The sequence below is a fragment of the Tyto alba genome, unplaced genomic scaffold (assembly GCF_018691265.1).
Source record: "Tyto alba isolate M040663 unplaced genomic scaffold, T.alba_DEE_v4.0 Super-Scaffold_2, whole genome shotgun sequence".
NCBI classification, from domain to species: domain Eukaryota; kingdom Metazoa; phylum Chordata; class Aves; order Strigiformes; family Tytonidae; genus Tyto; species Tyto alba.
This window is the reverse complement of record NW_024881282.1, coordinates 1,945,161-1,972,609: the sequence shown is the minus strand read 5'-3', so window position 1 is coordinate 1,972,609 and position 27,449 is coordinate 1,945,161. Positions and strand designations below refer to the sequence as shown.

The 27,449-nt window shown below is 53.0% G+C and overlaps 1 protein-coding gene across 1 annotated transcript in view; it reads left to right on the top strand.

Annotated features, from left to right (window-relative positions):
* Positions 1-6,938: 6,938 nt before the first annotated feature.
* CHRDL2 (chordin like 2) overlaps positions 6,939-27,449 on the top strand; it is a 31,300-nt gene continuing 10,789 nt past the window's right edge. The window contains 9 exon segments of the mRNA XM_042792744.1: positions 6,939-7,076; positions 10,423-10,675; positions 10,678-10,785; positions 18,895-19,007; positions 19,460-19,553; positions 20,375-20,517; positions 23,928-24,021; positions 25,114-25,169; positions 26,518-26,686. Coding sequence (XP_042648678.1) covers positions 6,939-7,076; positions 10,423-10,675; positions 10,678-10,785; positions 18,895-19,007; positions 19,460-19,553; positions 20,375-20,517; positions 23,928-24,021; positions 25,114-25,169; positions 26,518-26,686 — 1,168 coding nt within the window.

Genomic DNA, 27,449 nt, shown 5'->3' with positions numbered 1-27,449 from the left:
TCTAATGTGTTCTGGGAATGAGGGGAAGATGGGTAGAATAGAGATTTAGGGATTTGTTTTTAGGAGATTTAGAGTCATTGAATCATAGAATGGTTTGGGTCAGAAGGGACCTCAAAGCCCACCCAGTGCCACCCCCCTGCCCCGGGCAGGGCCCCCTTCCCCCAGCCCAGGGTGCTCCCAGCCCCGTCCAACCTGCCCTTGAACCCTTCCAGGGAGGGGGCAGCCACAGCTTCTCTGGGCACCCTGGGCCAGCGCCTCACCCCCCGCACAGGGAAGAATTTCTGCCTTAAATCTAAATCTGCACTCTGTCAGTTTAAAATCGTCACCCCTCGTCCTACCCCCACCCCCTGATCCAGAGTCCCTCCCCACCTTTCCTGTCCCCCCTTTAAGCCCTGGGAGGCCGCTCGAAGGTCTCCCCGGAGCCTTCTCTTCTCCAGGCTGAACCCCCCCAACTCTCTCAGCCCGGCCTCCCAGGGGAGCTGCTCCAGCCCCCTGAGCATCTTCGTGGCCTCCTCTGGTCCCGCTCGAGCAGCTCCGTGTCCTTCTGCTGTTGGGGGCCCCCGAGCTGGCCCCAGCACTGCAGGGGGGTCTCCCCAGAGCGGAGCAGAGGGGGAGAATCCCCTCCCTGGCCCTGCTGCCCCCCCTGCTCTGGCTGCAGCCCAGGGCACGGGTGGGTTCTGGGCTGCGAGCGCACGGTGCTGGCTCACAGGCAGTTTTCCCCCCACCAACCCCCCCAAGTCCCTCTCCTTGGGGCTGCTCTGCATCCCCTCCTCGCCCAGCCTGGATTTGTGCTGGGGATTGCCCCAACCCATGGGCAGGACCTTGCCCTTGGCCTTGTTGAACTCCATGAGGTTCACACGGTCCCACCTCTCCAGCCTGCCCAGGTCCCTCGGGATGGCATCCCTGCCCTCCAGTGTCACCGTACAGCTTGGTGTCATCGGTGAACTCACTGAGGGTTCATTGATCCCACTGTCCCTATCACCAACAAAGATGTTAAACAGCATTGGGCCCACCCCTAAGGAATGCCACTTGTTCTCTCTTGGTTGTAGGTCCCTGTGGCCACCAGATCTCTCGGGTGCCTCTCTATCTTTGTGATACCTCCAGCACTTTCTCATTGCTGACGTGTAGTTGGAGTTCATTAATCTGGAGCTGAGCAAATTGCTCAGGTTTTGGATCAAGGTTAGCAGAGCCTCTGGGAACCTCTACGTTGGGACAGTGCTAGAGGGAGAGGCTCCTGCTCACACACGAATGTTCAGGGGCTTCTTCAGGAAGCTATCATGGAGGGACAGGGCAGAGAGTTTGGATGGGACATGCATGAGGTATCAGTAAATGCCACCAAACCATCATCTCACGCAGGTGTTTTTGGGGCATCTGCTTGGGGAGTTACTTTTTTCCTTGCAAAGGTCTGTCCTGAGCAGGACGGAGCACAGACAAGCCATGCCTTGGGTTTGCACATCCTGCTGTCCAAAGCCTAATGCCCTTAACAGCCAGCAGCCAACCTGCTGAAGGGAATTTCACCCCAGTCCAGACAACCAGGGGTGCTGGATTGATTTTTACCCAACCTCCCTGCTATTTTAGGGCCATAGATGCAGGAGAGGTCTTTGAGCTCAGACACACTCCCCTGGTGTGTTAAATCTCTTCCTTGGGTGGGTGTCCCAGCATGGCACGTAGTGTGGATTCCCTGGTTGACCATCAGAACTAAACCTCTGCTGCTTGGCAGCCTTCAGTCAGTGGGCTGGGGATAGCAATCCACACTGCTCCTACGCTTTGGTCCAAGATGGGATCAGCTCTGTATGTCATTGCTCACGGATAAACTCATCCTCTTCTCAAAGATCTCTAGCAGTGGGGACCCTGAAGCCCTCCCAAATGACCAGTCCCAATCTTTTAGTATTTTGCTCTTCTACCCGAATTTCTCTTACTGAGATTTAAGCCTGGGATTTGTCCAGTCCTGCTGGGATGTCTCCCCCTACCTGCCATCCTGTCTGAATGAGTATTTCTTTCTATTACATATCTCTATCATAAGTAGAGGAAGAAATCTCCAACACCAGTGCGGCTCAGAAGACATGTTTCTTCTCACTGGGCTGCCCCAGCCATGGTCCTGCTCTGATGCCCCCGGTTGCTGTGCCCCCACTCTCTGTGAACTCCAGCCTGGCTGCTTCAGCACCTTCCCCCCAGGACACTGATTTCCTACCAGGTTCATCTTCAGGAGTACAGGAACTTCACTGATAGCCCTCAGCTTGGCCAGGGTGACTGTTTGTTATTTGGGTTTTTTTGTGTCCTTGGAAGACCAAAGGTGCATCGAGTCTGTGTGTGGTTTTAGTTTAAAGTCAAACAGAGCTCTTGCCTTTGTGTTTTGCTCGAAACATGGATTTCAGTAGTGCTTAGGCTGGGTGTCCCCATGATGACAATTCTTCTTAGGCCTCTGAGAGTGTGACTTGGCTTTACAGGTTTCTACATTCAGGAGCTTGAATTAGCTTGAAGAACTGATTTTTGGGGGCATTTTTAAGCAAGCCTTAAGGTTCAGAATCCTCTGGAAGAGGTACTTGGTGCAGGGGTTTTCTGTCTGCCTGGCTCCACCATGCGCTCATCGCGCCTCCTTCAAGGCCATCCCTTTCTGGTGGGGTCAGTGATCGTATCAGCACCCCTGCATTATCTGTGTGCAGGGAAGGTGAATCAGAGAAAACCAGAGGAGGCAGAGCCTCTGCACTGGTTGCTATGGAAATCTCTTGTGCTTCTCTTCTGCTTTTCATCTATTTACTGGGGCACCAAATCTGTCTTTTCACCACATTTGAGTGTCAGGTCCCTCTCTGACGAAGACTCTCATCTACCCTAGACATTGCCCTGGCAGCAAAGAAAATGTGGGTGCAGAGGCAGAGGTGAAGTTCTATACCTTGAAAACATCTCCTTGAAAGACCCACGACTGGAGAGAGGAAGGGAAGATCCGTGCCCAAGGAAACAGCTTTTAAATGTGTGCCGGGAACTTGCTAGGGGTTATCATTTCCTTGCTATCTCACCCACGCTTCTATCTTTAGTTGTCTCTGCTTTAGCTGTCGAATGACTAAAAGGATATCAGTGCACTGATCCTCGCTGTTGGGGGGATCCACAAAATGCCGGTAGACAAAAAAGCTAATTTCCAGGAAACAAGAATATTGTAGTGACTTTATTAAGATGAATGATGACATGAAGGAGACAGTGGTTTGATACTGGGACTGGACCTAGTCCAGCAGCTCAGGTGCCTGTCCTGCTGCTAGACAGGGTCAGAAGGGGCACGTTATTCCCATGGATGCCCTGACCCCCCCAAAAAACTGCCTGCTTTCTGGGATCAGCCTGACCTGGGAGCTGGAGAGCCCTTGGGGAGGAACAGAGAACAGGGGAAGAGGAGACAGTTCCCCACCAAAGCCACTTGTGGGACAAGCCGCCGTGCAGAGCGTTAGCTCTCTGCAGAGGTCCTAGCCACAGTGGATTTGGAAAGGGATCTCTGCCAAATATTCTCCCAAATTACTCCTTCACATCCATCTCACCCTGGACAGAACTTGGTCTCTGTGTCTCCAGTTTCTCTTCCAACCCAATCCCTGGTGAGGGGCAACAGTTTTAAACTGAAAGAGGACAGGTTTAGGTTGGACGTAAGGAAGAAATTGTTCCCTGTGCTGGGGGTGAGGCGCTGGCCCAGGGTGCCCAGAGCAGCTGTGGCTGCCCCCTCCCTGGAAGGGTTCAAGGGCAGGTTGGACGGGGCTGGGAGCACCCTGGGCTGGGGGAAGGTGTCCCTGCCCGGGGCAGGGGGGTGGTACTGGGTGGGCTTTAAGGTCCCTTCTGACCCAAACCATTCTGCGATTCTACAGTTCAGGACATGCGGAGCCCAGCACTGGCCTGCAGAGGGTATCCTAAGCCCGTGCAAGACTCCAGCCTTGCTTCCCGCCACCCCAAGCTGAAATCTCTGCCTTGCCTAGCTTGCCGGGAAACATTTCTCTGCTTCCCACCCCTCCCGAGCAGCTGGCAGGGTTTTGCCACCACCATTTCTCTTTGTGGTCCTCCCAAAGATGATACTAGCCCTGGCCAGACACTTGTCATGGGGTGCAGGTGGGGATTTGTCACAGTACGGACAGACCCGTGGCACTGTCCTCCCCCATTTTTCCTCTCGGTATTTCCCCCTTGCTTTACCCAGCCTGTCTTCACCTCTCTGTCTTATTTGGTTGCTGATCTCTGTCTCTGGAGGGGAATCCCTTACTCACTGTCCTCTCTATATTGCTGTGTGTATAGACTATTTACTGTGTGTTGGTCTTGTGCTTGGCAATGCACTCAGACACTAAAAAAATTACCGGATTTCCCATTCCACATTGGACTATGTGATTCTGTTGGTAAATTATCTTTTTAAGCCTTGTCAGTCACTGACTGCCTTAAACCCCCAAAGGTGCAGCCTTAGAGCTCTTGAAAGTCCTCCAGCACTCAGATTCATGCAAAACCAGCTGCTGCCTGCAGTAGTTATGGCTGTTTGCATGGAGAACAGACGTTCTCAGATGCTGGCAACCCAGAGCTGGCATGTGCTTTCGTGGGGTTGGACTGGATCCTGTTGCAACTCCACAAAGCCCTTGGGAACACACTTTGCATTCGAGGTGCTGTAACAAATTACGTTGCCTCCAGCATGATGAGTCCTGCAGGTCATAGATTGCTGTAGGGTGATAGATGTAAAGGCTGCTCCTCCTTTTCCCTGCAGCATGAGTCAGGAGAAGTAGGGTGATGTCCTCTGTAGATAGTCTTTGTGGCTCGAGGTGTGGTATGAGATATGATAAAGCACCTGAGCGAGGCTGAGTTTCGTGTCTGGTCCATTGGGCAGAGTAATTTCTGAGACCGCTCCATGGTGAACACTCTGCCTGAACGTCCCCCAAACCCAGTTGCCTTGAAGAGACCCTCAGGAGGAGCTCGCACCGGTGTTAATCACTCATCAGGATGGGAGCAGGAAATCAGATGATGAGTAAAATGATGTTTGTATGAGAATTGCAGCTGGAGGCAGCTTCCCTGAACTGCTGCGTCATGAGGAGGTCCTGATTGCTTGCAGGCAAGGTATCTCCTTGAAGCTCCAGGAGACATTTAGTGCTGACTTTGAGCTTGGAGACGCAACTCCTGCCATCACTGAACCAAAGCCAGGCCCTGGGTTGGGGTGGAACAGGAGACTGGCTGCAGAGGTGGCTGCAACGAGCCTAGTGAGGAGTTCAAGGGTTGCACCATCAGTCGTGGGAATGAGGTAGCTCCTCTGCTGTGGTTTCACTGCTGTGAATCACAGCACCGCTGGTTTAATGCAGAAGGAACAGCACAAAACCAGGCGAAGGCTCAACCCAAAGGATCCTTTCCAGCTCTCCTGTTCCCACCCCAATCGGAACTGCAGAGCCAGCGGTGAGGGGAGCTCCTGGGGCATCATGCAGGGAGGCAAGATTGACTCTGCAGCTCAGAGAGAGATGTTTTGTCTCCCCATCCAGATCTCCATCTCTGCATTGGTGTCCAGAGGGACCAGAAGGGAATGGAGCCACAACCTCAGTTGTCCTTCTCTACCTCTTAGTGGCTTCTGTGCCTACAGGGAAGAGGGCTGCCAAGCAGGATGGGCCGGGAGTGGGAGTCTTACCCTACTGCTCGACCAATGCATGGGCACCAGGCTTTGAGAAGTGGAGGAGACTGACTTCTCTGTGGTGGCCACTCTTGGCTATGGAGGAGAATTTCTAGCTGTAGCCTGCTGGAAAGGCCGAAAAGAGAGATAAATAGGAAAAATGCCGATAGGAAGCATTTCCAGGGTATCCAGCTTGTGGCTGGCGCTCTCCGAGCAGGACAACATCCTTCTGCAGAGAGAGAGCACAACGGCAGCACAACATAGAAGTGACAAAAGTGAGAAGAGCCCTCCTTGAGGAGAGCAGCGGGAGGGATAAGCCCCACCGAAACAAGGTGGTGTGGGAAAGCAGATGGAGGGGATCAGTCAGGGCTGTGCCTCAGCCCTGTTCAGACTCTGCATCAGGGCTCAGGCTGGGCTGCTGGTGTTGGTGACACGTCTTTTGCTCCTTGGGGACTTTGAAGATGTGAATCTTGACCTCCTGGGAGGCTGGGCTGGAGCTAAAGAGGTACTGGGTGCTTGTATGTCTCTGCAGAAATGACACGAAGCAGCTTTGAAATCCCCAGGCGAGGAGAGGAAACCCAGTGAGGCTCCAAGCATAGGATGGGAGTTTTATGAAGTTCTGGTACAAAGAACATTTGGATTTTGGCTTGATTTAGCTGTACCCCATGGAGTATGGTGGAGAGATGGCATCCCATTTCATGTCCATCTTGCTGGAATGGGAGGGATCCATCTCCACCATCTCCATCTTCACTGACTAGCTTGGACCTCTGGCACACTGATGAAGGATGCATTGACTCCTCCTTGAATACATGCCAAAAATAAAGGACGTGGTCACTAGTCATCGACAGGGGTGGAGGAAGACAACGGAGTTACAACGGGAATCTCGCCTCTGCTTTGGGCAATCTCAAATTCAGGTGCCAGCACGTTTGCCCTCCTGCTGGCTGCAGTTCCCATGAAGCTGTGACGGTTTTGCACAGGGTCTTGTGCCACAGCCTGTGTTTAAAAAAAAAAAAAAAAAAAAAAAAAAAAAGCAGAATCCACTCATGGGAGGTGATTTTCCTCGCTTGACGAAAGGAGGTTGGTGCCAGCTTGGATTGTGTAGCTGGTTGAGGGTCAGTGGGGTGGGCTGGCTGCAGGGTTTGAACAGGGACTGTGGTTCTCGCTGGGGGATGACCGAAAATCAGGATTTACTCCTGCGTTCCCCAGGATGGGCAGCCTTCATGCCCGTGCAGAAGAAACCCCATGAGGCTACGTGGTTTTGCAGCCCCATGTCAAGTGAAGCAGCAGCTCCTCTGTCCCCAGGACAAGACTCACTCCTGCAGCTAGATTTCTTTAGGCTGGCATGCAGCGGTTCACGGTCCTGCAGATTTCCAGCTCCATCGCCTGCAACTGGCAGCCCTCGCATGTGCGTTTCTCCTGGGCTGCAGACGCACGCCAGATCAAACGTCGGGGACTCTGGGCTACAAACTTCCAGGGAAAGGTACGGTGTGCAGCCAGATCCTCCAGCCTGCAGTCTGGCCAGCTCACGATCCTGCCACGAGGCTTGCGTGGCGGGGGATGTTATTGGAGCCCATGCTGTTTATTCAGTAGTTTGTAGGAGAATCTCGGTTTTCATTCGAAAAAAAAAAAAATAAAAAAAATAAAAAAAGGAATCGTCTTGTCTTCTTGACTGCCCAGAAAACATGAAGTGAGTTTGACCTAAAGGCTCAGGAACCAGAAGGCAAATAAAAAGGACCCAAGTTTTATTATTTGCAAGCCAATCCCCTGGTTTTTGGAGCCTGTTTCATGATCGCAGATGGATTGATGTTGGCAGTATTGGACTGTCAGCTGGATTCCTTCGCATATGAAGATAAAGAGCCTCGTTTTTGCCAAAGGGTGAATGTATTCTTTATGAGATGCAACAGAGATGTAACACAGCACCTTGCTCCTGACAAGGCTGGCCTTTATTTCCTGGGTCTGCGCTTAGGACATGGCTGAACTTTCCCATAAGTTTTAGCCCTGATGTGGGGCCAGAGTCTACAGTCCTGAATTCAGCTGTTGCTGTTGCAGCAGAGATGCAAAATAACTTCATTGACTTGGGCTTTGCGTCCCCATTTTTCTAAGCATTTTCATAACTTGCCCGCAGACCTACGCTACAAATGGGCTTTTCAAGTCTGCCTGGTGTGAGGGAAGAGCTGAGAGGAGGTACCGGCTGTTCCTGGTGGGAGCTGGAAGGAGCCTGCTGTTTACCCAAACCCCTTTAATATCTTTTTTTGAGGCATGAGAAGAAAATAGAGGGGCATTGCTAGCAAGATTTGCAGGGAGTGGAGCAGTGAAACAAGGGAAGCTGGGTTAGATGGTGAGAAGCTGGGACCGCTGGGTGAGTTGAACCTGGCTGTTGTGAATCTGTCAGCATGCAGATAATGCAGTGGGGATGGTTGAGATGGGGAAAAAATGTGGGTCCTCCAACCACAGGATGGGACATCCCCATCCCAGACCTACACAGAGGCTGCAGGGGTGCCGACCCATTGCTCAGAGGAGAAGTGGGAAGCGTGGACCATCCTGGGCTTTGGGTTTCTGGGACACATCAGATGTTGTAATCCACAAGGCATGTTGCCGCCTACTGGGCCTGGTTTTGGTTAAACCACGACACTTCTCTAAAGAACAGCTTTGTAATTTGTCTGGAAGGTGTGTGGTCACGTCAGGGTTGCTCCAGTTAGCGCTGAAATGCAACAGTACCGGCACTGCTTGTGCTTTCTGTAGATGGTGGGTGCCAGACGATGTGCAGAGCAGCCCTGGGTTATGGGCTCCTACATTCCCCTGTAGTGACTTGGTCCTTCAGCAGAATCATGCTCTCAATTCTCAGGAGAAGGCACCAAGCAGTAAAATTTTTTTTAGAGCTTGTAAACAAGCAGACCTGTGATCAGACCTGTGATGATCCCCACAGACAACCCAGCTCTGTCTCCTGCTCTGCGCGCAGGGCTGTGCTCTTTGAGGATCTCAGATATTCCCGTACAAGAGAGTCAGGGTGGTGTGAGGACTCATCTGCATTTGCTAGCCGTGGCTCAGTGATTACCACCTTCTTCCCAGGAAATACATCCAGCCCATGCGGGTGCAGAAATGCAGCTTGACTTCTGTGCTCAGCAGCTTAAAGAGAAGATAACAAAGATGATGATTTAAACTGTTATTAAAACAAGTTCCTCATCACAAAGGAGATTCCCTTCTCTCATATCCAGCTCCGGGAACAGGCACCTGTGGTTTGCTACAGGTGTGGTGTCTGGCTCCTGGAGCAGGGCTAAAGCCAGACAGAAAGAAGAGATGGATGGAAAGAAGAGATTTTGCTGCAGAAATTCCATTTGGCTGCTTTCCTCTCTAAACCAAATGAGGCACGTGGCTGGTGTGACCAGGATTAAGGGTTCGGGAACACCTTGGAGCTGTTGGCAGGCTGGTGGCTTGGTGCCACTCTTAAGTGGGTTGGCATTGGGCACAAAGATCTCACACCCTGGAAAACCTTACCCCAAATTTGAATTAATGGAGGAAAACAAATAATAACTTGGCTGATGGAGGAGATTTCTGGTCACCTGGTGCCAAAGGGACTGTGGGTGATGACAGCCTCTCCCTGGCCAGTGGTGCAAGGAAGCTGAAGATGAGGGGAAGAGAGAGACCCCGTGGTGTGGGGATGAAACCATCTGCAGAGGAGAAGCCCAGGGCTCCTACGAGGTCTGGGACCTCCATCCAAGCCTGCCCGGTGGGGGAACATAGGCATGAAGGTGTTCAGTGCTGCGCTAAAGACTGTATTTCCTGGGCTAATAATGTGTCTTGCTCTAAGCACCCCTGGAAGTATGATTTGTGAAGGTGGAGCAGGAGAAAGGGGTAAAAACATATGCTAAATTTGGCCTTGGGGGTCTAAGGAAGTGGCAGGAGCCCATCTCCATGATGAACTGGTGGCCTTGGGTTATTTTGGCCATGGGAAGCAATGCTGCTGGGGGCCAAGGGGGGCTCCTGCAGGCAGGGATGAGGCTGGACATTTAAATTTAAGATGGTTTTATCCAGCTGGAGGAATGTAAAGCAACTGGGGTGGGGGAAAGGGGGCTCGACAACCTTGTCTTGCTGAAACCTCTCCCCCTGCAGGTACAGGGGGGATAGCTGCACCCCGCTGTCCCAGGAAGGAAGGACCCCATCCATGGCACTGGGAAGGGAACTGGGATTTACTGGGAAGGGAGTCAGGTCACTGGAGGACTTCGGGGATGGAGCAGAGCCCTGGGAGGGCAGGCTGCAGCCCGGATTTCTGCTTTGCCCCACTCGGAACGTGGGATGTTCGGGGCTGTGCCGGGATCCGGGTGTACCCGGCATGGGGTAGATGCATCTACGTGGGCTCAATCCCATCTTGGGGGGGGTTAAACCTCTCCCGGGGCGGGTATCAAGCATTTCAGAGCCAGGTAGGGGTTTAACAGGGAGAAGGGCTGCAGCCGGGCTTTGTCTGGGGCCCATGAGTGTCACCTCGTTGTTCGTAGTCCCCCCAGGACGGGATCCAGCCCGGCAGGTCCTTGCGGGCTGCAGGGAGGCAGGGGTTAAACCTGCGGCTCCCGCACCCCCCTCCCCGCCCGCCCGCCCTCCCTCCGCCCTCCTGCCGCCGAGGAATTTCCTAAAACATCCCCCCCCCCCCCAAAAAAAAAAAAAAAAAGTGGGAAAATAATAATAATTAAAAAAAAAAAACCCAACACCCACAAAACAAAAAAACACCACCCTGCGGCTCAGCCCCCCCTACCCCCCCCCCCCCCCCCCCCCCCCCCCCCCCCATCTCCGCCTTTAATACCAACAAACAAACTCCTCGGCTTTCCCTAAAGGAGGCGCCTTTGATCGGAGCGAGACGAGCCCCGCCGGGCACCGGCACCGCGACACCCCCGGCCCCGCGACACCCCCCGGCACCGGCACCCCCGGGACCGAGACAGAGGCACCGCCGGGCACCGGCAGCGGGAGCGAAGCCCCCCGGCACCGGCCCCGAGACATCATCGGACACCGCACCGGGACCAGCAGCGGGACATCGGGCAGCGGCATCCCCGGGCACCGGGACCGAAGCCCCCGGGCAACGGGACCGAAGCCCCCGGGCGCCGATCGCCGGGCTGCGATGCTTCCCGGGGCGGGTCCCCTCGCCTTCCTCCTCCGGTGCCTGCTGCTCCTCTTCACCTCCGAGAGCCGAGTCCGGGCTCGTAAGTCCCGTCCCCCCCGCTCCCCTCCCGGCTGCGTTGGGTCTCTCCGTGCCTCAGTTTCCCCATCACCGGGCTCCCCAGGAAATTGCAGGGGGTGCTTTGCGGGCATGGCTAGGGACCCGGAGAGGCTCCTTGCCGTGTCAGGTGTCAGTCCTCCGTGGCCAGGATGTCCCAGGCCACGCAGCAAGCCAGGTCCCCCATCCTGCACTACTGGGGGACACGGCTGCATCCCCATTCACTCGCTGCTGTCCCCGGCTGCTTTGCGGGGACGAACAGCACCGAGCACACCGCTGCGTGCTGCTGGGGGGAGTTTTGTGGGCTGGCAGGGACGTGCTGAAGGTCTGGGACCCCCCCTCCCATGGGCTAGAAATTGCACAGGGTGGGGGGGTGAATTACAGCCCTTCCCCTGCACAGATCCCACCCCGCATGGGTGCATCTCCCCTCCGAGGGTGGATCGGGATATGGGCAATTTGAGGAAATGACTCCCCCAAACCAAAGTTGGGAGCTTTTCTCCACGTCCATTCCTTGTCCATCTCCATGTCCATCCCTTGTTTTCTCCTTGCTCCTGCTCCCAGCTGGCTGACTGGGGCAGATAAGGTTAGAGATGGGGAAGAAGGGATGCTCTGCACTTTCTTGTACAAAAAGGCTTGAAGGACTTGGCTGTTGAGCAGCTTGGAGGGTGCTGGAGGTGTTAATCAGAGCGAGGAGATGGATTTGGCTTGGGCAAAGGATTGGGACCCCACCAGTGGGTGCTGGGCACCCCTACAACACCACAAAGCCACCTGAGCACCGAGCAAACCAGAGCAGGACCTGCCGTGTCCCTATATTTATTCTCCCCTTTAATCTCCTGAAATCCCAGCAGGGTCTGTCGGTGCCTGCATTAGGGTGATTTATGACTTGTCCACTGCCAGCAGTGCATTAGGCATTCGGCAAATAATTATCCTCCTGGAGCACCGACCCAAAATGTGAGCACTGGATTGCTTGTCCCGGCGGTGGGGTGTGCTGAGGGAGGAAGGCAGGCGGATGGATGGGGCTGTGCAGAGCCCTGGAGAGCAAAATGTGGGTGAGTTTGACTATTTTCCCTTCCCCGGGCTCATTGAAAGCTGCTGAGCTCAATCCACGGCATCTGTTTCTTGCACGAGGGATGTGGGTCTGACTCCTTGCATCTGCCAGGGCTGCATTAACCGTGGTACCCAGGTTAGGAGGAGGATGGAGACATCTCCAGAAAGTGAAACAGATGCTTGGTGGGGTGTTTGCTCTTCAGAGGTGCCTGCTGATGGTAGCAGAGCCCCTCAACTGAGCATAAACCACGATGAATGAGGGGCAGCAGGGGTTTGTCTGCTTTGGGTGGAAGCGCTGGGGTCCATCTGCGGGATTTATAATGGTGATGAAGGGCTGGGGACTGTGGGACGGGGTCAGGATTGGAAGCAGGGAGGTCCAGGGTCACCCTCAGCTCCCCATCTCTTTGGCTCTGCTGTGGGGCACATCCCGCAGTGCAGGGGGCTTGGCTGGGGCTCCAGATGCCCAGTGGGCAAGGCCAGGGGGGCCTTGGTGACAAGGTCCTCATCAAATCGTGGACTTTTCTCCACCATCCACCTCTGCAGCTCGCTGCTTCATATTTTTCTTGGGGCTGAGCACTCAGGGAGAATGAAGACAGGAATAAATTAGTTACGAGCAGGCTCATCAGCCAAGAGACCTACAGTGTCGTGGCTAAAAATAGGTGAGAAGCAGAAATGCTCAGGCTTGAAGGCAAGTCAGAAAAGAAGAATTTGCCCACAGAAACAGGCTATTTTAGGGGATTTACACTCTCAGCTGAAAAAATATCAGAGGCACAGGTTACTGGGCCGAATGTGCTGCAGCCCGGCCACTGTGAGTAATTCAGTGGCAATAGTTAAACGCAATGATATTTTGGCTGGAGGCATTTAAACACCAGCATCTCTGGAGAGCGTGGAGCAGTGGTTTTTCCCAGGAGCTTGGAAGTTGCCATTTCATTTCTTTTTACCATGGTTCCTGGAGAAAAGGGGGGTTTGTGGGATCCATCTGTCCTATAGGTTTGGATCCAGCGTGACAATGGACTGAGTGGTCCAAGATGGAAAGGTCTGGGATAAAAAGAAAATCCTACTGGTGGTCATGGTAAGGGAGAATCAAGGGCTGCACACCCTGCTTTAGACAACTGAGCATCCCCCTGGGGAGGAGAGGAGGGAGATGGGGCCCATTCTACTTCTCGTGGAGCCCATGGGGGTGCTCTGGGTGTGGGACTTTGCTTGGCTTCTCCATCCTGGGGAGCTCGGGGATGCTTCACGAGGCTGCATTCGCAGATCTGTGGAGTTTTCCAGGCTCCCAAAGTCCTGAGGAGAAATTCCCAGCCCAGGACTGAGTGAGGCAAGCTCGTGGGAAGCAATCTGGACGTGAACAGAGCCGTTAGGATACCACATGTCAAGCGCCCGTTGTGTTTTAACCAGTCCCTTTGCAGCTAAGTTGCATTTTAAGCCCTTCATAAATACAGGGCTGTCATAAGAGTGCCTGGACTTTCTGTACCAGACAGTGCTTTTTACACTTTATTTATGGCTGCTCTTAAAACTCGCAAACTGGTTTGCATAAACACACCTCCGCACGCCTGGCGCAGTGCTGGTTGTCAGGTGCGTGACCTCTGAAAAAGCTGTCGGGGCTGGGAGCTCAGCTCAGACGTGCCGTGCTCACGGGAGAGCTGTGGAGGGACTGTCTGGGGATGCAGAGATGGAGGAAACCCCCCATGCCACAGGATGAAATGAGGGAGAAGCGGGGTGGAATCTGTAGGACGTTTCGGTAGCATGCTCGCTGGAGCCAGTTTGGTACCTGGAGTGAAAGTCCCTGCTAGGGAAACTGAGGCACGAGGCTGGTGGAGGCTTTCTGCAGTGGGTGAGCAAATTGTGAGAGGTTGCTACCTTCATTTTCTGTGCTTTGGGGTCTTGCTGGTGCATTAGCCCCTCTCTAGCCATGGGCCAAGGCTTTATCTGCAGCAGGGACTCACCTCTGGGGACTCCTCAGTGTCCTGTAGCATAGAGGAGCTCCAGTGTAAGTCAGGATTGATGCATGGTGATCCCATGCATGCAGAGACCCAGCTGGGTAATGGATGTTTTAATGAGAGCCATTCCCCAGGCAGCTTAAAACCAACCATGACCCATCAGGACCCTCAGGACCGGGAAACCCTGATGAGGGAGTGGGAAACGTAGGGGCAGGGTCTTACACGTGCATGTGTGTGTGTGTGTGTGTGTGTGTGACTTGACTTTGTTGAGCATAAATGCCTATATCTGAAGGGAGGTGAAGTGAGCATGGCTCAGCCTGAGTCAAAGGAGGATTTGGCAGCAGAACATGGCTTTTCAGTAACCATCACATGTACAAATTTAACAGCTCACCTTGGCTCCTGCTGCCATGCTCCGGATCGATGCAGGAGACCATCTGACCTGTTTTGGCCCCTGGTTCAGCCATGATCAAGGTGCCCAGGCAGTAGGATGAGTCACACCACCTTGGGAAACCCATGGGGACGTCCTTGTCCACTGCGAATGTGGAGGGGTGCAAGGAGCTGGCTCCAACGGGCTGTGCCAGTGGGTGGGAGAGCTTCAGGGGATGGGTTGCATTTACATGCTGGCCTGAGGCAACTTGTCTGTGTCTGAGGCCAGGAGATGTCTGGGGTGGTCTTACCAACATTGGCCAGTTTGATGGTTCAACAAGGAGGCTGTGGGGTCTTGCTCGTTTCCTCTCATTTCACGGTTTCTCACTGGATCTAGAGCAGGTCATGAAGATGTGGGATGGCATCTTGTTGGTGGCTTGTGTATGAAGCTGTTAAGATACATCCTAAAGAGGTGTTGGGGCAATTCTCATGGTGTGAGAGGAATGCCAGCAATCACTGAATGCAGTGCAGGGTGGGTTTCTCCATGCCATTGTCACGCTGGATTGGTGTCTCTAGACCATCTTGTGAAGATGCTGCTCCAGCAGGTCCATCGAGTGTCTCAGAGCCTCCATGAAAGCCTCTTCTGGGGTTTCAAGCTCCTGGTAGCTGGAAAGCTTCCAACAATACTTATCCTAAATTTTCCAGGCTTTGCCCCAAGCTGATTGCTTCTCCTTGTCCCTGCCACGGCCAGAGATCGTTATTTTCTTGGTAACGGCTCTCTCTTGCCTTGCCCTCTCTGTCGTATTCCATCTCATATTCCCATCCATCTAGGATGCAATGAATAATCAATGACAATTAATGATGTTCAAAGTAAACCAGGGCCTGGGCATAGCCTCAAGCATTGACTGAGGGTGTCCAGACTCCTACTGCGGGTGCACTGCCCAGCGTGGTGTTGGCTGGTGCCAACTTGGGCTTTGCCAAATGTCTGGGGATGGCTGGGCCGTGGCGGTTCCAGCAGCTGGGTATGGACATGAGCAGGGCCAGGACACCAGTCCTAGAGGGTATTCAATGATTTGGATATCATCAGATGGTCCTCACCCAAGAAAACACGGCAGCCACAGTGGAAAATGGCTGTTGGATGGGGAGGCAGGGAGAAACCTCCCTCTTCCATGATGTCCCCAGCAGAGCCCTTTGGCATGGGCAAGGCAGAGCAGCTCCCGTGTGCAGGAGTTGCTCTCTGCAGCATCTCCCTCTGGGCATGAGGCCACAGGACTTGCTGCTGGGCAGCAGAGGAATCATTTCCATGGCTTTCGGTTGCTTTTTCTGGTTCTGTCATGGTTTGAGCTCAGAGGGCAACTGAGAACCCCACAGTGTACAACCCACAATGGTATGCTGAAGAGCAGGGTCTTGTATCAGGTGCTTCTTGTATTTGAGAAGAAACTGGTTAAATGGGACCTGTTCTTGGGGGTGTTTGCATGGGGAACTTGCCCCTTTCCACCACTGTCCTGCTTCCAGGTACCTTAGGGCCACCTCCAAGCGTGGAGCCTCTAGCTTGCAATCAGCAAGCTCCGGTTGTGTCTACAAGGTGACGTGGACCAGGCTGGCCCACTGTCTTCTCCTGCCCAGGGACAGCATGGTCCTTGGGAAGAAAAACAAGGTGATGGCTTCATCTGGATTTTTGGTACTGCAGCCTTGAAAATGCCTTGCAGCTCAGGAGTCCTCTCTGGAAAATGAGATGTAAAACAACGTGACGTTTGTGAGCATGCTGTTGCTGAAGATGCAATAAATAAGGAGACTGAACGGCACGGGAGAAATTTACTGCCACAAATGGCTTTTCACTCCTAGTGAATTGGGAAGACATCCAAAGTTTGACCTCTGAAAATTAAATTATTAGCCTGGCATGGGAAAAAATGATCCAGAGCCTCCAGCTTTTAAGCCTGCTCCTTCCATCCATCCCCAGCTTTCTTTTAACCAAACATGCTGGCACCTCTTGCCAAATACGCGGCATAGTGCTACTGAGATGCGGACAAGTGTCTGCTGCTGCCCAGCGCTGCCAGTTGACTTTAATTTTACCAGCGGGCCCTTTGCAGACATGAATCAGGCTGCTTTCGAGGGCTGGACCCAAACCAGGGCTCCACTTCTGATTAAATGTTTGAACGAAGCGGCCAACTGGCATGGGAGCCTGCAAGCTGAGCAGGGCCGCGTCACATGAAGGCAACTTGATTTCTTCACCCTCAGCGTAATTCATGAAGATGCTGCAAGCAGGGAAAAATGAAGTCATTTTCTCACCCTTTTGCAAAATGATGATTTTTGGTTTGGTTGTTTTTTTTTTGGTTTTTTTTTTTTTTTTGGTGTTGTTTTTTTTTTTTTTAGTTTTGTGGATATTTTTTTTTTTTCCCTCTCTTCTGGGTTTCTGCAGTTTCCAGCCACATGCTCCCCATTCTTGTGTGGTTTGCTGTAAGCTCATGTTGTGCATGGCCAGGAATATGGGTTTGCTGACTTGTCAAGAGGTTTAGAACAAGCTATGGGGAAAATGTGAAGACCTGAGTAGGGCAAAGGAAGGAATATGCCTCTGCCTGTCCCTCTGATGGCATCCACCCCAAAATTATTGCAAATCTCCACCTCTGCAGATGCAATGCTGGCCCCACACCGCTGCTCTTGGGCCAAGTGGTCTGGACAGCTGGTGGCCACCTCCTTTGAAGGTACAACTTGGAGAATCGTGCTTGAAGCCATCAACTCAACGAGGAGCTCAGGGCTGTGGGCAGACCTATAGGGCTTGAGTTGGAAGGGACCCCTAAGGATCATCACAGACCTGTAGGGCTGCCCTTCCTGATGGCTGCAGGGTCTGGCCATGGTAGAGCATCACTTGGGTTCGTCCTGAGGATGTTCAGGAGCTGGAGGAGGGACAGCAGCCCACCACAGCATATTTGTATGGGTTTTACCTGGTTGGTGGGAGAAATGCATTAAGCAAGTGGCATCTCCAGGTTTGGCAAGGTGGGGCAAGGCCAGTTGGGCTCTCCACACCACAGCTTTGCCCCAAGGTGACGGTGGAGCATGGGATAGTTTTTAGCATCACTGGGGTGGTGAACACCACCAAGATTGTTTTGAAGACCCTCCGCTATTCATTGAGGAGTCCTTCCAGTAACGTAGCAGGGTCAGCACCCACTCGCTTGCCTGACTTCAGGCGGCGGGAGCTGGGCACCATGCCTCAGAAAACAGCCCTCTCCCCTTTCCCCTCATCCCCAGGGCGCCGCAAGATTTTAAAAGACTCATAAATGCTTCGGGGAGCATAAATATCTCCGCTGCCTTCGAGCAACGTAATCGCCCAAACTACCTCAAACCCCCTCAATGACATAACCTTTTAAATCACCTTCAGGTTTTTTAGTGGGGCTGTAAGCACTTAAACCACTAATAACACACATGGGCAGGCGTGTGCTTATTTACAAAAGACCTTAAGCCCTGGAACGTCCCTTCAGCTGGTTGGGGCTTGGGGACATGCCACGGGAGAGTGGGAGCAGCCACTGGGCTGTGGTGGGAGTTACGAGGTCCAGGTTCCTGCAGGTCCAACCGGGGTCGGAGCTCGGTTCTGCAGGACCAAGCTTTATGATGTGAACATAAAGGATGACTGAATTGAGCTTTCTGGCCAAAGCCCTGTGTTTTTTGGTGGTAATATGGCCACAGTTTGTCCCACAGGTTCTGCTGCAGCCTGTCCTTGTCTTGCCAAAGGGTTGGTGTGTAACCAAGGTCTTGGAGATGGAGGGGGTTGATAGGAACTTGCTAAAATCCGGGGAGATCTCTGCTGTGCTGGGCACCATCTCACCCCTCTCCCCATGCTGTGGCAAGGTTAAACCCATGCCAGTGTAGGCAGGGCTGGATCATTTCTGGGACAGACACCACCATTTCAGGATCATGGCTGGAAACTGGCTCTTTTCAGGATGATAGGATCAAAGAGGAAGAGAGAAATACATGGGTTTATGCTTTTCAGGGAAAAAGTAGATGAGGTGGACTTGTTATCCCCACGGACAGCGTCATAAATGAAAAGTGTGGTTCAACCCACTCCAGTCAGACCAGTGCCATGTTGAGCCCAGTAAAGCCAAGGGGCTGCGACTGGTGGGATGGGGCAAGCCAGCACAGTCCTGCTCCTTAGCACTGATGCTCAGCTGCCCGTGTGCTGATAGTGCTTGTCCAGGGATCCTTGACAGAATGAGCTGAAGCTCTTAGGGGGAGCAAAAGATTTTCCTTCAGAATATGTTTCTACCCCAAAATGTCTTTTTTTTTTTTTTACTTCTTCTTTTTTTGGGTAACAGTGAAAATGTCTCCTAAATTCAGGCTCTTCCAGCCCTTCTGGTCTCCCTGGGGGAAATTTGGGCCCATAGCATCACCATGAAATCACCTGTCCATCTTCCAACCAGTGCTTCTACTGACCTATTTTAGAGTGACAACTCTAATCGTTGCTTCAAAAACATCCACTCTGCTCCTTCCTTGCCAAGGGAGACCAACTTGCTCAGGGGAGTTGCCACTTAGGTCAAATGGGTCCCAGCCTAAAAAAACCAAGTCATGGCAAAAAAAAGGCTTTTGGGGAATGTATTTCATCTGGGGTTTGGTGGATGGGATGTGGCCTTCTGCTACTCATGGGAAAGAGCACGAAGGCACAGAGCTGTCCTTGCTCCATGGAGGGAGGAGAGCTCTCCCAAGGACCGTCCCTTTCTCTCACGTGGCTTCTCCTGGTTGATTTTCAGGGCCGGATATGTTCTGCGATTTCAACGGCAAGAAGTACAGCCCGGGTGAGAGCTGGCACCCCTACCTGGAGCCGCAGGGGCTGATGTACTGCATCCGCTGCAGCTGCTCCGAGGCACGTGCCCCCTGAGGAGCCATGGGAGGTGGTGGGGATGCTGCTGCGTTGGGACATCACCCTGGAAGCTTTTAAGCAGATCGGTTCTGGTGTCTAATTTGACCACAGAAGCCTTTTCCAGTCCCATAAGGACGTTGGATTAAGCTCTTTCCTTTTGAAAAAGCTCCCTGTCCCCCCTGGGGGTGTTGGGTTGACCTTGTGAAGGAGATGTCTCTGAAGCCTCGGTGGGATGTCGGTGGAGGTGGCTCAGGGCTGCTGTGGGACCACAAGTGATCGTTGATGGTGAAAGATGAGACCATGATCTGGCTGGGTTTGAGCCAGGGATGGAGACATCCTTGGCTGGGTGAGCTACCCCAGCACAATCTGTTATGACAATGTGGCCATCACCCAACATCTTCCTCCTCTTGCAGGGGTGAACATGTAGCTGAATGAACTGTCTGTCTCTCCCCCAGAATGCCAACATCAGGTGCTACCGGATCCAGTGCCCGGCTCTGCAGTGTGCCAGCCCCGTCACAGACCCCCAGCAGTGCTGCCCGCGGTGTCTGGGTAGGTGACATCCCATGGGGAGGAGGTGACAAAGGTGGCCATGGTGCTGCAGGCTGTACCTCAACTGCAGTCGCTTGAATGCTCACACCCGGGGCAGCACAGCAATGCTGGGTCCCAGGGTCACGGCAGCAGTGGCAGCTTGGGCTGTTTGCGTTGCTATTTCGCCTCAAAAATGTCATTTTGATGGAAAAGTGTTCTATCAGACCACTTTCTCTAACTCCCCCCCCCCCCCCATCCTGAGAGCCTTAAAGGGACAAAATGTCAGTTCACAGTTCAGTGACAAACTAGAAGCTGGCACTTTACTCAGATCATTTGCCAGCAAAATGTGTTGGATACAGGAAAAAAAAAAAGGAAGATTTTTAACAAAATTCTTGAATTTTCCCCTCCCCTGGATGTGATGACCTCCAACACCAGCTCGAGTCAGATCAAAAGGCCTTCTCCCATGGGTAATTAGCTAAAAATGAAAAATAGAGTTTTTTCTATTTTTTTTTTTTTCCTAATTTCTCAAATCACCAGTGGCTTTTGACCGGCTTTGCCACCACTCTGGCACAGCAGGGGACAAGACTACGAGAGGTCAGGCTTCCAGGTTTTACCTCTGAGCCCAGTGTGGTCAGGGCAGCCCCATTCTCCAAAACCTTTTGGGCATGTAAATGCCCATGGGCTGTGCAGTGCCCCGGTGACTTCTTCATGATAACTGCAGTTGTAAACAGCTCTTTGTCCTTTTGGGTTGGGCTGGTGGGGAATCTGCTCAACATCTGTGCTACATCAGGCCTAGGCAAAGGGTGGTTCTCATCCTGTTGTTTTGTCATCTTCTTTTCCAGAGCCACATTCCCCTTCTGGCCTCCGGGCACCCGTCAAGTCCTGCCAGTACAACGGGACAACCTACCAGCAAGGCGAGATGTTCACCACCAGCGAGCTCTTTCCCAGCCGCCAACCAAACCAGTGTGTGCAGTGCAGCTGCTCCGTAAGCTACCTGCGAGGCCACGGGAGGTGGGGTGGGCTCGGGGTCTGCTCCTGCATCCCAACAGTGTCCCACCAGATCAAAAACCAGTGGTACCGGCCCGTGGTGGGATGGTTTATCGTCAGGATCAGGTTATCAGTGCGGGAGATTGAGCTTCCTCTGAGAAGGTGCTGGGTCCTCCCTGCCCAGTGACTAAGGACCACCGTGGAGCTGGGTGCTTCCCCCTCTGCCTGGGTGTGTTGTTTGGCCTCAACCCAGAGCAGAGTGTGCTGCAAATGTCCGCTGGGCCCCAGGGTTGGAGCACAAAGCACTCGTCTGTATCTCCTCCCCAAGCAGGACCAGCACAAACAAGCTGCTCCAAGGGTGGGTTATTCACTGGAGATCCCATGGGCCGGTTCTGGGTGGACTCTGCTGGGGCTCCTTGGGGTGGGCAGGGGACAGCTCTGTCCCCACTGAGCACACCAACGGGTGCTCTGGGTGCACTGGATGACTGGCAGAGAGGACAATTGGGAGCCTTCCCCCATTACACGCTTGCTGCGAAGCAGATGGGGTTTGTAGCCAGGGGAGCCTGGGGGAGCTCAGCATGCCTGCAAGGCAACATGAAGCTGAGGTGCTGGCTCTTGGGCTTCAGAAGTTTTTGGGATGTTGAGCTTGGTGTTGAGCTGGTGAGATTGAGCTGAGCTCCAGAATGGATTTGGTGGCTCCCAATCGCTGCTGGGAGCCTGGGTCTTGCGGTGCCTCCAGCAGCCAGCTCCCACCCTGCGTGACTGGAGCTCACCCCCTGTCGCAGCCAGGAGATGACAGCAGAGAGACAGGAGCAGTGGAGCCTAGCAGCCAGAGATGGCAAGGGGCAGGCACCTAGTGATCTTCAGCCCGCCTTGCTTGAGTTTAAGTGGAAGCTGAATCCAAGGCTTGAGCACCAGGAGCTGGTCTCGTCTGGAAACTCCTCCAGTGTGTTCAGCAGCCCCTCTGGGCCATCGTGTGCAGAGCTGTGCTCTGGAGACGGGCTGTGCGTGTGCTTGCCAGGCTGTGTACAAAAAGCATTTGCAGGAAGCATCTTTCACGCCAAGTTGCAATGACCATTGCATGCTCATCTTCCTCCATGGTCCTGATTGCCCTACCCAGGGGCTGCAATGGTGGCCAGGGTGCTGTGTGGTCCTCAGTGTGCATCCCCGTGTTGGATTGCCCATCCACCACCCATTTCCAGCACCCGAGAGATGTTCTCTTGCCCATCCACCACCCATTTCCAGCACCCGAGAGATGTTCCTTCTCTACGAGCCTCCAGCAATGCCTTGAGACAGGGCTTGACTCTGATCTGCTGGGATCTTGAAAAAAAAAAAATGTCAAAAAACAAGTCCTGGTGCTTTGCTTGGGAGGTGCAAGGCAGCCTGGCCAGTGAAGATGAGGAAGGTGTGTAGAGTGTGGGGTTGCACATGCCAGGATCTGAGTGTCAGGAGATAAAGGGAGCAGCTCCTCCTCCTCAAGAGGGAGTGAGGAAGGGGGATTGAAAGTGCTGTCGTTGGACTTGGATGCTGCAGGGAACTGTCCATACCAGATGTAGCCTCTGCCATAAAAAAGAAGAGGGTTTGCAGACCTGTTTTTTACCACCCACCATACAGAGCCCTTGGATGGGATCAGGCTCCAATGATTTGTGCTTTGCTTGCAGCAAATAAAACGTTGGCCAGGAAAGAAAAAGGGGTGAGAGCGCCCAAACCATCTCTTTCGCTCATGCCAAGAGCACGCACATGGTGGATAGTAAAGTGTCCATGAAACCAGCAGAGCTGGTCTGATCCTTTGGTGCTTGTGCATGCTTTGGAGCTAGGTGGCAAGAGGAGAAGCTCAGACATAGAAATTATACAGCTTTTGAGGCTGGTTCCCTCTCTTACAGACCCCAATTGGATGACAGCCCACCAAGCTGGGGAGAAATGTTGGGAAGGAGCCCTCGAATCTGACTGTACATGCCCACCTGGCCCTGCTTTCCCACCCCATCCACCACCATCCCCAGGAGCCTGTGGAGCCCTGTGTCCCTCTCAGAGGCACTGGCTCTCGCTCAGGCTCTGTTTATTCGGCAGAATAATGCCTTGGATACAAAGGGGAAAATAAAAGGATGGCTGTGTAGCCTTGCAGCAGCGGGGTCTCGCCGGGCTGTGTCTGATGTTGTCAGCTGCTAGAACAGCTGCATGAACAGCTGGTCTAAACCTCTTTGAAAACTGCCCTGAGACCAGAGCCTCTGGGATAAATCCTTCTTTTTATGACATTTGTTCTTTCCCGCCTGTGGCAGGTCTTTGCCATGCGTGAGCTGCCGGTCAGAAGGAGAAAGGAGGAAGAGGCTGCATGGCCAAACCCTGCTCCTTGCAGGTCTGGACTCTGTGGAGGTACCTGAAGTGGAGAGCAGGGTTTGGTTTGCAGTGACCTCCGCCAGATCCTCTCATTTACCAAACTTTCTTCCTTCTCTTCACATCTCCTGCACAGCAGCTTGGCTTCCTGATGGTAGAAGAAGCTGCTGTGGTTTGGTTTTCTAAGGATATCCTTGGTTAACCTCTTAGTTTTGGTTGACTGAGAGCTTGATGATAACCCAGAGAAAATTGCTGCATGGAGAAGAGGACCTTGCTGTTGAGGTCTGGCTGCTGAACATCCTTTTTAACCCTTCTGCAAAGGAGCAAAAACTTAGCCCTGCAGCAACCAATTGCAAATCCATTGAAGTGGGACTGGGATGCACTAAGGTCATGACTGGCTGTGACCTGTGGTTTTCAGCTTGAATCACTACAGCAGTGATGTTTTCCAGACTAACCACCAAGCCAGTAGAAGAAGGTCTACACCTGAACATTCATCCACTGTTCTCGACTCAGTGTCTTTGTGTGCTTGGCTTTGGTGTTATTGAATAACCCAAGACAGAGGGAGGACAGAGCTGTGGCATGGACCTGGGTCTGGATTCAGCACCCCACTTCCCCTTTCCACCTGTCTCCTCCAAGTCCTTGTCCTGGGAGATGTCAGAGAAAAACTTCTTGTAGCACTTAGAATTGGTGGGTGTTGTGCAGAATTTACAGGCGTGTGGTGGCTATCTCCAATTTGGTAGCACTAATGATGCGTGAGAGGAAGGCACTGCCTCCCCCTTTTTGGGGAAGACCACCCCACTCATGAGCATGTGGACTGTCAATTGGTGGACCAGCCATGCCAGGAGAGGAAATCACCCACCGTGCTATACCCCACAAGATGGAAAATGTAGCAGGGGCAGATTTTCAGCTTCCATTGATTGCTAGGTGACTGGTGATATTTGAGGATGGACTACTGGGGGGGTTTTAATTTATGCTAGATCTGCAATTTGAAGTGCTGGTACCCAAACACGGGGGACATACAGCCCTGTCAGGATCTTTATAATGCTGACAATGATTTTTTTCCTCCTGCCCTCCTAGGAAGGCCAGATTTACTGTGGCTTGGTGACCTGCCCGGAGCTGTTGTGCTCATCTCCCCTAACCATGCCGGATTCCTGCTGCCAGGTCTGCAAAGGTAATAAGGGGCCCAGGAGCTGCTCCTGAGCGAGGGCTGGGAGACCCCAGCTGATTGCCACCAGCTGGCAGGACCCATTTCAAGCCACTTTAACAGGATTTTGGAAGCCTATGCTGGAAATCAGGCCACTTGCTATGTCTTGGTTGCACCAGGAAACAAAAGATGAGGGATCAGAATTTTTCTTGCATGCATCCCCTCCCACACCTAGCTGTGTCCCACCTCCTTGCAGCCCATAGGGTGGCCAGGGCCACTCTTTGTCCTGCCACCAGTGTGTCATGCAAGAGATGTGACCTGCATGGAGGACAAAATCCTCCAGACCACTCACCCACCAGGATGGAGATGGTTGTATGGATGATATAAAGCATGCTGCTGTTGCTCCAAGGAAGTTTCTAGGACAGTCAGGGAATCCCCCACACTTCTACTCCAGTACAGCTTGGCTGAGTTTCACTCCCACAGCAGTTCATGGGGGAGAAACTCTTGAATTTGCTGCTGCTTCCTCTGCCTCACACCTGGGAGGGTGAGGAGAGAATCAAGCTGCGTGTATCCAGATGAGACAGACTCAGGAGAGAATGGGCAGGGTCACACCTTGCTGGCAATGAAGTCACAGCACAAAATGACTCTTTAATATGAGAAATATTTATGAAGCTGGAAGACCATAGTGGTCTCCTGTCCATGGACACAGATTTAACCTCCTCCAAACTCTCCCCTTCTGCAGTTTGTGTTCCTCTCTCCTAGTTTTCTTTGGTGCAGCTGAGACATTGACTTGGTGAGAAATGTCCTTGGATTTCTTTTTAATCATCCTCATCCCCTCATACTCTGCCTCTGGGGTTTTTCTCATACCACCTAACTTCAGAAGCTACAAGGCCGTGTCTTTCTTGGAGCTGAGCTGTTGTTAATAGTCAGTGGGGATAAAAGGGTTTTTGAGGTATGTCTCCCCTTTGCTTTGGGCGATGTGACTTGCATATTCAAAGCTCCTCTCTCTCCAGACCTCGAAGGTGGGCCAGCACCCTGAAGAGAGCTGCTTTCAGTCAGAGGGAGCAAATCTTCATGCAGCCCTGCAGCATTTCACAGGACAATGTTTTTTCCTTGCAGATGGCTCCTATGAGAAGTCCACTGAAGAGGAACCCCTGCAGTTAAACAGAGGTGTTGTACGTGACGTTTGCATTTTAAAACTCAGGTTATTGCTTCTAGCACAGCCCCATTAAGCAGCTCAAAGAAAGTCATTTGCCCTTGGCCATAGTCTTCTACAAAGAAATGACCCACAGCACCTCTGGGAAGGCAGTCATTTCCTTGGATAGCAGAACCACAGACACCTGGTTTGTAGATGAATCACATCCTGGAATTGATTCTAGGTGAGGGCTATCAGCATAGGCTGAGACCTCAGATCGCCAGGGAAAGACTCTTGTTCTCTTCCTCTGAAGCATCTCTGATGTCTTTGGAAGAGCAAAAGGCCTGTGAGAACTGGAAATCTTGGGCACTTCTGCTCCTTGTTGACCAACCTGGCTGAGGTTGGCCAGGAGGTTAAAACAGCTGAGGAACACGGACAGAGCAGACTCTGTGGTGACCGACAGCCAGATGTGACCCTTACCTATAGAATCAGATGCCCAATTCTCTCTTTGGGGCTTTTGCTTCAGGAGGTGGTGTTTTCTCTCCACCCTGGGCTCAAAGGTGTCCTGCCTCCCAGTCGTAACTCCCACAGAGCAGCCAGTGCTGGGGCTGGCCACCAGTGTGCTTTCCCCAGGCTGTTTGTATCGGCAGCAGCCCCAGCGAGGAAAAAGTGACTCCTTGGCTGCGGAGGGTTGATTCACGGTGACATTTCAGAGCTGGGCAGTCTATGCCAGGTCTGTGGGATTAGGTCACTTACAGCTCCTGGCCCTGCCCTTTTCCATACTGCTGGGTGAAACGCCAGCATCACACCTCCACCACCTATAAAACCTCCAAAATAGACACAAGGGAACCCTTTGTGCTGCATGTCTTGTCCCAGCAGTTTGCTCTTGGAAGCCTGGGATGTTCTTGGGATTTCAGTCCTGCTGGCTGGCAGCCCCACACCAACCCTCCTGGTGCCAGCCAGGTGAGAGGGCAAGATACGGCCCGTCCTTGCCTCTCTCAGCCTGGCTGGGTTGCACAAATGCCAGTCCCCAGTTTCCCAGCAGGCATCTAGAAAAAACCAGACCATTTCCTTGCCTGTGGTAGTGATGTAGGACCTCACCTGAGGGCATTGGGTTGGGTGTGGGATGAGAAGGGTGCTACCCCAGTGAGGGTGACCCACATGCATCGTAGGGTGGACACTGGTGTGAGGCATTGACACAAACTGCTCAGCACCCCTTTGGCACTTGCAGGCATTGAGGTGGCTTCTGGGTCACCCCTGTGGTCTCCGGACCTTCCACTCCTGATGGAAGGTGTGCAGGACACTGCATGGCTTTTTCCAGCATGCTTTGGATTGAAAACAACCCAGCTGCCTGGATCTGAGCCCTCTTCTTTTCTGACTGCTCACAGAGGCACTCACAAGACCAGTGCTTGGGGGAAGCGATGGGCAGGAAGCCACCTGGAGCCACCGCGTCCACTGTTCTCACTTCCTCCTTGGAGTTCATTCCCAGGAGCTTCAAACCCAAGGGAGGAGGTGGCACCACTGTGAAGATCGTCTTGAAAGAGAAGCACAAGAAAGGTGAGGGATAGGGGGCCAGGCAGTCTGTACATGGCCTAAGGTGACTCCTCCAGGGCTTTGAATTCTTTAGGGAATCTGTTTCAGCAGCAGATTTCCACCACCAAGTCCCACATCCTGCTCTTCCACGGCCAGCCTCACCCAGCTATCTCAGCCCTGGTGGCCCCTTGGCTGCATGAATCTACCACTTTCCAAAAAGGGTTGGAAGAAGATTGGTCCCTGGGATGTTTTGGAGATCTGGGACCTGAAAAGAGCAGTGCTCAGCTGGAAGACTCCATGTGGTCCTTCCAGGACAGTGCTGCAGAGGGACAGGATGTTCCTCCTTGCACCTACCCGTTATGTGCTGGGTCTGTCCTAGTGCTGTGGTCTTCCTCCTGGAGGAGGGAGTAGGAAAGTGAGATGAGGACGCAACCCCCATGGAGCCAAAGGGGAAAAGATGGGTCCCTTCTCCTGGGGGCTCTCTGACCACTATGTCTCCAGAAGGCCTCTTTCCAGTCCTTGGAGATGAAGACCTGGAGGAAATTTAGGGACCTCCAAAAATTTTCATGGAGGAGTCAGCAGGTGGCACTCTTCACTGTGCTTCATGCTTGTGGCAGCCTCCGAGAGACCCTGGGCTTGCAGAGTCTTGGAGGCAGGTGAGGTCCTTACCACTGGCCCCCACCGAGGTGGTTGACCCCAACAGCCTCCATCTCCTGGAGCCTGGTCCCCCTGCCCCGTGGCACCTCCTAGGTGGGGTGGCTGCAATATCCCAGTGTCCGCTGTTGTC